The following is an 11,980-nucleotide window of genomic DNA, read 5'->3' on the forward strand; positions in this document are numbered from 1 at the left end:
CAGAATATACATTGGTACACCACTGTGGAAAACTATGGAGGTGCCTTAAAAATCTGAAAACAGAGCTACGACGAGACCCAGCAATCCCACTCCTGGGCATACATCTGGAGAAAAATGTGGTCTGAAACGGGTACACTCGCCCGATGTTCATCGCAGTCTTGTTCACAGACGTCAGGACACAGAAGCAACGTAATGTCCACCAACAGGTGAGTGGACACAGAAGCTGGCGCGCACGTGCAGCGGGACATTACTCAGCCGTGGAAAAGGACGGAGTGGTGCCATTTACAGCATCACGGTGGTCCTAGAGATTGTCACACTGAGTGACATAAGAGCCAGAGAAGGAGAAGTACTGTGTGGCATCCCTCATTGCGGAATCAAAAAAGAAATGACACGAAAGGACATCTATACTTCTAAAGTGGGTTTTTCCAAGAGCTGAGCGAGAGTCAGCAAGCTATGGCGTGGGCTGAACCTGGCCCACGGCTCCTTCTGTCACCCAAGCGTCACTGGCACAGGCCCGCACCCCGGGACAGCTTCCTCACCACCACAGCGGGGCTGCGAGCTTTTACCACAGCCAGTAGGCCCACCAAGTCGGAAATGCTGGGTCTCTGGTCCTGTATGTGAAACGTGGGGGCGCTCTGCGCCAGCCAGCCTCACGGGGCTGAGAGTCCCTGGGGACAGAGCGGGGGAGGGCTGGAGGGCAGAGGCCAGCTCGCTCAGCTCTGTCCTGTTCTCGCTGACTGGACTTTGCCAGCTCCTCCCCAGACACCCCTGCTGCCAGGCCTTTACACGCAGGACAGACGTTGATAACGGTCAGGTAACGACGACAGCAGCAAAGGCGGGGGTGGAGCGGAAACCGACCCGCCAGGCTCGCCTCCTGGACAGCCCGGTGCCCTGCGGAGCCTGGTCATCCAGCACAGGGGCTGCTGGGAAATGCTCTGGGCACTGACCACGGCCAGGGCGGTCCTGGGACACAGGACGGCAGGCTGGGTGAGGACGATGGCCTCCCACTCGCTGCTGGTGGCCCCCCCGGCGGCCCTGAGCAAGCCGCTGTTCATCCCCAGCCGGCTTCTGCTGGGGCCCGGCCCCTCCAACCTGACCCCCCGCGTCATGGCGGCCGGGGGGCTGCAGGTGCTGGGACACATGCACCAGGAGGTGTACCAGGTAGGTCAGCGGGGCCTCAGCCCCGGCCCCTGGGCGGCCGGTCAGCGGGGCCTCGGCCCCGGCCCCTGGGCGGCCCGGTCAGCGGGGCCTCGGCCTCGGCCCCGGCCCCTGGGCGGCCTCCTCCCAGGAGTGGGAGCGGAGGGGCTGTGAGCCGTGTGTCCACCACCCCCAGATCATGGATGAGATCAAGCAAGGCATCCAGTACGTGTTCCAGACCAGGAACCCCCTGAGCCTGGCCATCAGCGGCTCAGGGCACTGTGCCCTGGAGGCTGCCCTGTTCAACCTGCTGGAGCCAGGCGACTCCTTCCTGGTCGGGGTCAGCGGTATCTGGGGGCAGCGGGCCCAGGACATCGCGGAGCGCATCGGTAAGAGACGGGGCGGGGGGGTGTGGCCCTTCACTGCGTCCTTCCCAAGGCCTCCTGCGCCAGCATGAAACCTGGAAGCACCCAGGTCCTGCTCCCAACCTCAGGCCCTCCCCAGGCAGAAGCTGCCCGCTCCCCACGCTTCATGCCTCCACCTCCTGCCGGCCCGCTGCCTCCTCCCAGGATGCTCCAGGCCCCATTCCCTGGTGTCTTGGAACTTGGGGTCAGCAGTTTCCAGAGCCCACGGAGGGGTCGGCATTGCAGGGTGTTCTCGGATCTCAGCCCAAACCCGGGGGACCCCCCCACCCCAGCTCTCTGAGGTCTCTAGGGGCCAGCCCCGCCTCTGTTACAAGACAAAGTTCCAGAAGCTGCATCTCCCATAAAATCTCAGAAGCAGTTTCTGGAGCTGCAAAATGCTGAGGTAGGGACAGAGTTTGCAGTCCAGAGTAAAATTTTCTGGAGAGACAGACAAAAGTCAAAGCCCGAGTGTGCTTTGGGTTTAATGATTGATCGTGGTTTGGAAATGTTGTGAAGCTCCTGGGTGGTCAGCTCCACACGCGGCCCTGTTCGGTCCAGGTCAATGGACAACCCCTGACAGCCTGAGGGGGTCTTGACCCCTCGCCGGGGCCCCTCCAGTCTACACATTGGCTTCAAGGGGACCCCAGGTTGGGCAAGGCACCCTCCTGGCCTGGGGCTCCCCACCTCACCCCACACCCCTGGGCTGGGGCTCTGGGACAGTCTTGGACCTCCCTGCCTCCTGCACATGAGGCTGGGGGTCTGCTGTGCACGGGGAGCAGGACAAGGGCCTGCTTTCCTGGAGCCCCCAGGCCCCAAAGAGGGCAAAGCCCGCTCAGGCCTCCCTCATCCATTCAGTCCTTCATCAAACGCTGTGGTCCCTCTGAAGTCACCCTCCGATGTCACCCTGTGATGTCACCCTCTGAAGTTACCTCTGATGTCACCCTGTGATGTCAGCCTCTGAAGTCACCTCTGATGTCACCCTGTGATGTCAGCCTCTGAAGTCACCTCTGATGTCACCCTCTGATGTCATGCTCTGAAGTCATCTCTGATGTCACACTCCAAAGTCACCCTCTAATGTCACCCTCTGAAGCTCAGCCCTGCACAGATCCGCACTTCCTCTGGGGGGAGGGCAAGGGACAGGGGTGCTCCCACCCGGCTGGGTTCAGGGAAGGAGGCCAGAGCAGGGGGCCGAGAGCTGTGGGACCTGCTCCCATCCGCGCGCCGCAGAGCCTGGATTCACCGAGCGCACGCCAAGCTCCTCCCTGGGCAGCGGCTGGGCCAGTGTGGACAGCCCCCACAGGGCCCACCTGCTCAGCACGCCACATCCCCAGTGCTGGTCCCCACCCGTGTGCAGGGGCGCTCACCACTCACGTTGCCCCCAGGAGCCCGCGTGTACCCGATGGTCAAGGCGCCTGGAGGCCACTTCACTCTGCAGGAGGTGGAGGAGGTGCGGGGGACGCAGTGACCCAGGGCAGGGCCAGTCAGCTGGGCCGGCTCAGGGCGGGGAGGGGGCCATGGCGGGTCCCCGGGGCTTCTGAGCCCAGCTGCCCGGCCCTGAAAGCTTTCCCACACCTGGGGCAGGTGGGAGTTTGACTAGGAGGGTTCTGCTCCCCAAGGAAGCTAGATCAGGACCCAGGCCATGGCAGGGTGCAGGGGCAGGAGTGGGGGGGGAGCAGGCCATGCCCTGAGTCTCGGGGTGCCAGTGCCCGCTATCGGGCAGGATCATCCCATCCAGCCCAGAACCAGGCTGACCTCATGCTGGCCCCAGGAGGATGGGGTGGGGGGCTGAGGCCACTCTGGCTCAGCCTTAGGAAGAAAGTCCACACCATCCAGAACAAGCCCTCCTCCCGGACCCGAGATGCCCAGCCCTGCCAGCACAGGCGGGGCCGGAGGAGCGTCCGGTCCCCGCTGCCCAGATCTGGCCGTCTATGGGGCCGTCTGTGGGGCGGCAGTGTCTGGGGAAGGTCTCATCCCACCCTCACAGGACAGTCTTCGTGTGAGGGGCCGGCAGACCGGGGGAGGCCCCTGCCCCGCTGGCTCTGCCTCAGGCTGTCACCTTCTCCCTCAGGCCCTGGCCCGGCACAAGCCAGCGCTCCTGTTCCTGGCCCACGGAGAGTCGTCCACCGGCGTGCTGCAGCCCCTCGATGGCTATGGGGAGCTCTGTCACAGGTGATCCCATCCCCACAGATAAGCCTGGCTCTCAGGTGAGGCTGTCCCTCAGGTGAGGCTGTCCCTCAGGTGAGCCTGTCCCTCAGGTGAGCCTGGCCCCACAGGTGAGCCTGGCCCTCAGGTGAGGCTGTCCCTCAGGTGAGCCTGTCCTTCAGGTGAGCCTGGCCCTCAGGTGAGGCTGGCCCCTCAGGTGAGCCTGGCCCTCAGCTGAACCTGGCCCCTCAGGTGAGCCTGGCCCTCAGGTGAGGCTGTCCTTCAGGTGAGCCTGGCCCCTCAGGTGAGCCTGGCCCTCAGGTGAGGCTGTCCCTCAGGTGAGCCTGGCCCTCAGGTGAGCCTGGCCCTCAGGTGAGGCTGTCCCTCAGGTGAGCCTGTCCCTCAGGTGAGGCTGTCCCTCAGGTGAGCCTGTCCCTCAGGTGAGCCTGGCCCTCAGGTGAGGCTGTCCCTCAGGTGAGCCTGTCCCTCAGGTGAGCCTGGCCCTCAGGTGAGGCTGTCCCTCAGGTGAGCCTGGCCCTCAGGTGAGGCTGTCCCTCAGGTGAGCCTGGCCCTCAGGTGAGCCTGGCCCTCAGGTGAGGCTGTCCCTCAGGTGAGGCTGTCCCTCAGGTGAGCCTGGCCCCACAGGTGAGCCTGGCCCTCAGGTGAGGCTGTCCCTCAGGTGAGCCTGGCCCCTCAGGTGAGGCTGTCCCTCAGGTGAGACTGTCCCTCAGGTGAGCCTGGCTCCTCAGGTGAGCTTGTCTCTCAGATGAGGCTGTCCTTCAGGTGAGCCTGGCGCTCAGGTGAGGCTGTCTCTAAGGTGAGGCTGTCCCTCTGGTGAGCCTGGCCCTCAGGTGAGCCTGTACTTCAGGTGAGGCTGGCCCCTCAGGTGAGCCTGTCTCTCAGATGAGCCTGGCCCTCAGGTGAGCCTGTCCTTCAGGTGAGCCTGTACCTCAGGTGAGCCTGGCCCTCAGGTGAGGCTGTCCCTCAGGTGAGCCTGGCCCTCAGGTGAGCCTGTACCTCAGGTGAGCCTGGCCCTCAGGTGAGCCTGGCCCTCAGGTGAGCCTGTCCCTCAGGTAAGCCTGTCCCTCAGGTGAGCCGTGCCCTGAGTGTCTGTCAGTGCTGGGGACAGGGCCAAGCCCAGCTCAGAGCCAGGCTGGGGATAGGGTGGGGTTCGCTGGGGTGCTGGCAGGCCCCTCCGCACAGGAAGTAACAGGGCAGGTCCAGCTCCCTTTCCCGCTGGGTCCACCCCAGCCTCTCTTATGTGGAGTGGGGTTCAGGCTTTCTTGGGGTCCTCCTGGCCCTGGGCAGAGGCTGGGTATACCTTCTGGTCTGAGAGCAGGATCAGGTGTCCCCAGAGTGCCACCCCCCTCCAAGCTGGGCCCAGGGCCTGCCCACCTTGCCCTGACCCCAGAGCCCCAGAGAAGCCCCCGCCCTCCACTGCTTCCCCAGGGCCCCCACCCCTCAGCGGGGTCCCTTTCTAGGACCAGCAGCCCTGCTCTGGACAGTTGACCACAGAGGGAAAGGAGAGAAACTCCACCTCCAGGCTGGATCATCCTGGCAGACCTGCTGTCCTCCAAGGGGCCATGGGGCCACTGGGCACAGCCCCAGCCAGACCACCTGTCCCCTGGAGTCCTGTCCAGGGCGCCACACTCACCAGCGTCGCCTGGGCTACAATTCCCAGAGGCCCACAGGGAACGCTCTTTGGGCCCTTCTCCTAGGAAAGTGCGGGTGGAGGAGGGTCAGAGGCTCAGCTCAGCCTGCTCCTGGACTCTGTCCTCTGCACGCGCTGGACGTCTGCCTGGTGGGCTGCCAGACAGACGGAAGGCCAGCCTTCTGCTGCCCAGCTTCCCAGACCCGACACAGCCCTGAGGCCTGCAACCTCAGGGTACCCAGCTGACCCACAGGATGCAGACTGCCCGGCTGGCCCTCTCAAGTACCTGTGTGGGGACCCGGGGTCTAGCGACCAGAGGCCCTGGCCATCCTGAGCCCCCCGTGTGATGTCCGGTCTGCTGGGGGCTGACCGTGGTCCCAGGTCAGGGCAGGTTGCCAAGTCTGAGGCCCCGTCCTGCTCTCTGCTGCCCTCCCCCAGGCACCAGTGCCTGCTCCTGGTGGACTCGGTGGCATCCCTGGGCGGGGCCCCCGTCTACATGGACCAGCAGGGTGAGTGCGTGCCCCCACCCCAGCCTGTCGGTGGGCCCTGAGGGTCAGAAGTCCTCTCCAGTGTCCCGTGCCCCGTGCCGGGGCCTGCACGTCCGTCAGCCCCACATGGGGCCCGGTCTCCACAGGCCCCCGGGCACACACCAGCTCCTCCCAGGGCTGGACACCCTCCATACTGACCATACCCCATGTCCCAGCTGGGCCGTTGGGCCGGGACAAGCCCAGGGAGAGAGGGAGGGAGGAGGGGACGCTGCAGGACCAGCACTTGGAGAGGGTCAGAGCCCTGACGAGGAGGGCGCGGGCAGTGCCAACCAGGGAGGGACCTGGGTCCGGCCATCCAGGCCTCGGTTTCCATTGACCCCACCCTCAGGGAGGTGGCGGCAGGGCGGGGCTCTGATCCCAGCCCTGGTCCTCCATCCTCCCAGCTGGCTGCCTGCCCAGCGCCCTCCGCTGCTGCTGTCCGTGTCTTAAAACCCCGGGCAGTAGGGGCGCCCCGTGGACGGGCACCTCACGATGCGAGAGCATCACCTCTCCTCACCCCCGGCCACCCGCACCCTCCCTGCCTGCACTTTGACCCCAGCCGCGTGGGTCTGCCATGCCGAGCAGATAATAGCGGGGCCCTCCGGTTAGCTCAGCCCACCTGGAACAGCGTCGGGCCCGCAGGAGAGGGGTCTAGTCCCACAGCGTGCTTGGATGGTGGGTCCCAGGTCCCCCCGACGTCTGCTGGGCCAGGCGGCCCCCACGACTTGCCCCCACGGATGGCCCCTGAGGGTGTGCCCCTGTCCCGCAGGCATCGACGTCCTGTACTCGGGCTCCCAGAAGGTTCTGAATGCGCCCCCGGGCACCTCGCTCATCTCCTTCAGCAACAAGGCCAAGTGAGTGAGCCCCGCCCACCCCCACCCAGACCAGACTGGCAGCGAAGGCCAGATGGCCCCCAGTGGAGAGGGAAGGAGAAACAAGACAGGCCTGGTGGGAGGCGAGGCCTGCCGGGGAGCCCGAGGTCTCCCAGCCCGGGGCACTGGGCTCTTCCCAGGCTGTCCCCTAGGCCCCTCCAGGGAACCCCAGCTGCACTTGCCCCCCCAGGAGAGATGAGGCCTCTAGCCTCAGTCTCCCCTCCATCATTTTTTGTGGGTATACTATTTTTAAATGATTTAGATTTAAATTTCACCATTAAACACAGAACTTAAGTATATGGTGACCCTATCTATGTTCAGATTTCTGAAGCAGATAGATGGACAGACAGACATCTGTGCAATAAACACTGTAGAACATACTGAACAAATAGAGAAAAGCTCAGGGCCGGGATACCTGTGTGTCTTATGCACTTGGCATCCGTTTGGCATAGGGACAGGCCAGGCAACCAGGCAGAAAGCCCGCTCAGGACTGAACAGAGGCCCTTGGGTGCTGAGAGCGTCTCTCCCTGACTTCAGGCTTGAGACAGACGGAGGAGTCTGACTCACGTACTGGTGATGTTTAGTCACTAGGATGTGTCCAACTCTCTGCGACCCCATGGACTGCAGCGAGCCAGGCCTCCTGTCCATCACCAACTCCCAGAGTTTACTCAGACTCATATCCAACGAGTTGGTGATGCCATCCAGCCATTCATCCTCTGCTGCCCCCTTCCCCTTTTGCCCTCAATCCCAGCATCAGGGTCTTTTCCAATGAGTCAGCTCTTCCCATCAGGTGGCCAAAGTATTGGAGCTTCAGCATCATTCCTTCCAATGAATCTTAAGGACTGATTTCCTCTAGGACTGACTGGCTGGATCTCCCTGCAGTCCTAGGGACTCTCAGAGTCTTCTCCAGCACCACATTTGGAAAGCATCAATCCTTGTGTGAAGGCCCTTGCATTCAGGAGGAACAGCAGCAGCAAAGGATAGACATCAGTGAAGGAGCTCTTGCAGACTGGGCCTGCGGGGCGGGTCTGCAATGGGCAGACTGCCTGGAGCTTGGCGTGTGGCCGCCGAGTCCTGGGCCTGTACGTCAAACAGCAGTCTGGAGACAGCGTGGCTAGTGCAGTCCTCAGATTTCCCCAGCTTTCCAAACGAGTTTCCAGGATGCTTTCCTCAAACTGGGTCCCCCCCCGCAATCTTTCTGTGTTTGAACTCGCCATCCAGCAGACCTTCCCGTCTGTTCTCTCTGACCTGAGAATACAGCAGGGCGACTCCACAGGAGGAGACGGGTGGGCGGTGCCAGCCCGGGCCCCGAGGGACAGGCTCACACCCCCCGAGGCAGAGGCACAGGCTGGACCCCGGGGGCCTGAACGCAGACACTGGGGCCTGCGGACCCTGACCCGGCTCACTTCTGAGGACCAAGGTGCACTGCTGCTGGTTCTTTCTCCCCAGAAATAAGATCTATGCTCGTAAGACCAAGCCCGTCTCTTTCTACCTGGACATCCAGTGGCTGGCCAACTTCTGGGGCTGTGATGACAAGCCCAGGACGTGAGTGAGGGAAGCCTGGGGGAACAGGGACTGACAGGGAGGGGGAGCCCCAACCTTCGTTCCCCCGCGCCCCAGCCGGAGCCACGGGCTCTCCAGTGCCAGGCCTGCAATGCCCTCCAGGGTACCCCCAGTCCTCGAGGCCCCGGGCGTGGTCCCTGGCCCCCTCCACGAGGCCCCCTTCTCCCAGAAGTCCTCACACTCCTGCAGGCACTTCGCACCTGGCCTGACAGCTTCTCAGTCTTGGGCCTCTGCTTCACCCACTTCTCAAAAGGAGGGCTCCCCAGGCTTCTCTGTGAGGGGAGCTTATCTTAACCTGAGCCCCTTACGTGACCCTCGGGGATGGGGACCCCAGGAACTGTGCCCTGCCCAGAGGTCACAGCGAGGCACCAGGCTCCAGGAGGGACCCAGTGCCCGGTCTCCACTGCAGTCCACCTGCCCCCACAGCCTGGCCGGTGCCTCTGCCCGGAGCCCCGCCTGCACCCCGCTCAGCCGGGGCTGGGGGACACCAAGGCACCGCCCGACCGTACCCGCTGACCCAGGCCCCCTCTGTGCTCCAGGTACCACCACACCACCCCTGTCACCAGCCTGTACAGCCTGAGGGAGAGCCTGGCCCACCTGGCGGAGCAGGTACTGGGTGGGGTGGGGGGGCAGTCGGGGAGCCTGGAGCTGGGTCTCGCAGGGCGAGCCTAGGGAGCCCCTTGAGCCCCTCCCCGGGGTTTCCTCAGGCTGGGGGGCCTTGCTGGAGGAGACTGGGCCGGGGCAGGAGGGCTCTGGGTGGGGCTGGGGGCAGACACAGCGATGGGACAGGTGTGACCACGTTCCCGCCCTCTGGCTCCCAGTAAAGCACATGCAAGGGCCCAGAGGGGAGGCAGCCTATGAGCGGAGAGGCCAGGCGGGAAGGAGAGAGGGCGGGCCGAGGGAGGGCTGGGGAGTGAGACCCTCTCCAGGAGCCCCACTGTGCCCACCGCTCCCAGGTAGGGCAGGAGCCGCACAGGTCAGCAGCGGCTGTGATGCCACCAGGGCGGCTCCCATGACCAGGGCAGTGTCCGCACTCTCCGGACCCAAGAGGCCCAGAAACGCACCGGGATAGCACCCAGGGGCCAGCCCAGGGGCCAACCCAAGGGGCAGGGAGAGGCCTGGGCCGTGGCCAGCCTCAGCGAGGCTGCCGTGCTGCGCTGACCACGTCTGCCCTGTGTCCACTCACCTCACCACCGCCCTGGGCCGGGCGGCGGGCCTGTCCCAGCCTTGGGCTGGTGTGCGCCGCCGGAGAGGCTGGGGGCTGCACACTCAGGGAGGGGGTCTCCAGAGCGGGGCCCCGGCTGTGAGCTCTGGAAGCAGGGGAGGCTGGGCCCCTGGAATAGGGCCTGTGGGGTCAGGGGCTGGGAGGGCACTGTCTGCATCTGGCCAGCCCCCCGCCTCTGGCTAAGTGCACACCCCCTCCCAGGGGCCTGGAGGAGCCAACCGCGGGCTGGGGCCCAGGCTATTTCCCCTCCAGACCATTTCCACTCCCCCTGAGGGGCCCAGGCCCAGCCCTTGGGCAGAGTCAGGGCCCTAAACCTGCGGCTCAAGGGAGCTCCCAAGGGGCTCAGTGTCCAGGACAGGCGAGGAGACCCTCCCCAGGCCAGAGCGCCCCCGCTGTGGATGCCAGCCAGCTTCTCCCACTCTGGCCCCCGAGGAGAGAACCCACTCGGCCCCCAGCCTGCAACCTGTCCCTCCAGGGCCTGGAGAACAGCTGGCGGCAGCACCGCGAGGCCTCCGAGTACCTGCACGCGTGCCTGCAGGGGCTGGGCCTGCAGCTGTTCGTGAAGGACCCGGTGAGGACGGCGGGGCAGGGGCGGGGGGGGGGCAGGGGGTCAGAGGGCAGGGGGCAGGGGGCAAGGGAAGGGAGTGAGGGCAGAGGGCAGGGGGCAGGGGTGGGAACAGGGGGTCAGAGGGCAGGGGGCAGGGGGCAGGGGCAGGGGGCAAGAGAAGGGAGTGAGGGCAGAGGGCAGGGGGCAGGGGCTGGGGGCAGGGGCTGGAGGCAGGGGGCAGGGGTGGGAACTGGGGGTCAGAGGGCAGGGGTCAGAGGGCAGGGGGCGGGGGCAGGGGGCAGCAGGTAGGGGTGGGGAGAGGGAGAGCACCTCTCCAGCCCCCGTCTGGATATGTGGGTCTGGGGTGGGGGCAGTCACTGTCATGGTCACAGTTTTCTGGCCTCTGGATCTCAGGACACTTAAGTGGGTGCCCCTACTCCCCACAAAGCCTCCTGTCTGGAGTCACTGTGGGTGATCTCTGAGCTGGAAGATGCCCCTCAGCCTGCAGAGCCCCAGCCAGACACCAGCCTGGAAGGGGTTAGGGATGGGGTATGCTGGATGAGCCAGGCACCCCGAGCTTCAGAGTGTGACCTGCCAGACAGCAGACACGGGGCAGGCTGGTGTCGGGGTGGGGATCCCTGGAGGCTGGAAGCCCTGCCCTGAGCGCCAGCCCACGGGCATGGCTGCTGGGAGGGTGGGGACTCCACTCTCTGGGTCCTTTCTCCTGCCTCCATGCTCGACCCTCCCCGCCGCCCCTCTGGAGGCCGGGCAGCGGGGCTGCTTGCCATCTGTCATGAGGGGGCCAAGCCCTATGCGTCCTGCAGGCGCTCCGGCTGCCCACCATCACCAGCGTGGTGGTCCCCACGGGCTATGACTGGAGGGACATCGTCAAGTACATCATGGACCACCATGACATAGAGATTGCGGGCGGCCTTGGGCCCTCGGCGGGGAAGGTAAGGGCCCTGCGGCCGTGAGTGCTCCAGGCCCAGGCCGAGGCCAGTGGCCCACGGAGTGCCAGGGCAGGAGGAAGGGGACACCTTTCTCTGAACCCGGGAGTGACCTGCCAGCCAAGGGCACTCTCTTCCCCTCCTCCCGCACTGGGGGATGCCAGCCGGCTCTGCGCCGGCCTCATTCGTGGCAGCCGGGCCCCCGCCCGAGGTGACCTCCTCCCCCGACCTGGCCCCAGGTGCTGCGGATCGGCCTGCTGGGCGGCAACGCCACGCGGGAGAGCGTGGACCGAGTGACCCGGGCCCTGCGGGAGGCCCTGCAGCGCTGCCCCCGCAGCAAGCTGTGAGCGGGCTGTCTGTCCCTTGTCCACCGTGGGAGTGGGCGTGTGGCCCCGGGGTGAACAGACTCTGCAGGGGGCACCGGACAGCTGCTGCCCAGCCCAGGCGGCTGCCCCGCCCCAGGCGGCCCGTCCCCTCCCGGTAAAACCTCCTGGTGTGGCCGCGTGGACCCTCAGCACCTCCCCTTGAGCTGTCGCCCCCATAGGTCCCCGGCCTCCTACGAAGGTTCAATAAAGAAGTGGCTTCATTAGTCTTCACTGTGTGGAGCCCTGCTCCCTGACTGCACCTGAGCTGGGGGTTTGGATTCAGGGAGCAGAGCCTTGCCGGAAGGATCTGGGCTGGAGGACGGGTTGTGTGAGTCAGTCAGCTGCCTGGGGTCCCTGTCACTGCACAGTCTGGGCCTAGATCTTGAGCCTGCAAACACCTCCTCTCCCACCACCTCCACAGAGGCCCCGCGGCCCACAGGGTCACGGCTAGGGCACCAAGAGCTCAGGAGCACACAGCCAGTACTCAGGCCCTGAGGAGCCCCGGGCACACATGCAGCACCCTGCAGGCCCTGAGAGCCTGGGAGGGCCCGGCCCTGGGCCCCTCTGCACTCACATGTGCAGCAGAGGAGGGCCCCAGGA

General features: G+C 65.3%; 1 protein-coding gene across 2 annotated transcripts; it reads left to right on the forward strand.

The window, feature by feature from the left end:
• The first annotated feature begins 786 nt into the window (after positions 1 to 786).
• Positions 787 to 11,611, forward strand: AGXT (alanine--glyoxylate aminotransferase). 2 transcript variants are annotated; one of them, XM_019958037.2, is made up of 11 exons: positions 800 to 1,161; positions 1,334 to 1,526; positions 2,924 to 2,988; positions 3,610 to 3,710; positions 5,773 to 5,843; positions 6,631 to 6,715; positions 8,183 to 8,278; positions 8,836 to 8,905; positions 9,997 to 10,092; positions 10,893 to 11,021; positions 11,255 to 11,611. In XM_019958037.2, exons 1-11 carry the CDS (start codon positions 931 to 933, stop codon positions 11,360 to 11,362), a joined length of 1,245 nt encoding a protein of 414 aa, XP_019813596.2. In that variant the 5' UTR covers positions 800 to 930; the 3' UTR covers positions 11,363 to 11,611. The 2 variants fall into 2 exon arrangements, with proteins under 2 accessions (XP_070643162.1, XP_019813596.2); XM_070787061.1 differs by lacking the exons at positions 8,183 to 8,278; positions 8,836 to 8,905; positions 9,997 to 10,092; positions 10,893 to 11,021; positions 11,255 to 11,611 and adding an exon at positions 7,590 to 8,175 and having other exon boundaries at positions 787 to 1,161.
• The last annotated feature ends 369 nt before the right edge of the window (positions 11,612 to 11,980 follow it).

Source organism: Bos indicus, chromosome 3 (genome assembly GCF_029378745.1).
Source record: "Bos indicus isolate NIAB-ARS_2022 breed Sahiwal x Tharparkar chromosome 3, NIAB-ARS_B.indTharparkar_mat_pri_1.0, whole genome shotgun sequence".
NCBI classification, from domain to species: Eukaryota; Metazoa; Chordata; class Mammalia; order Artiodactyla; family Bovidae; genus Bos; species Bos indicus.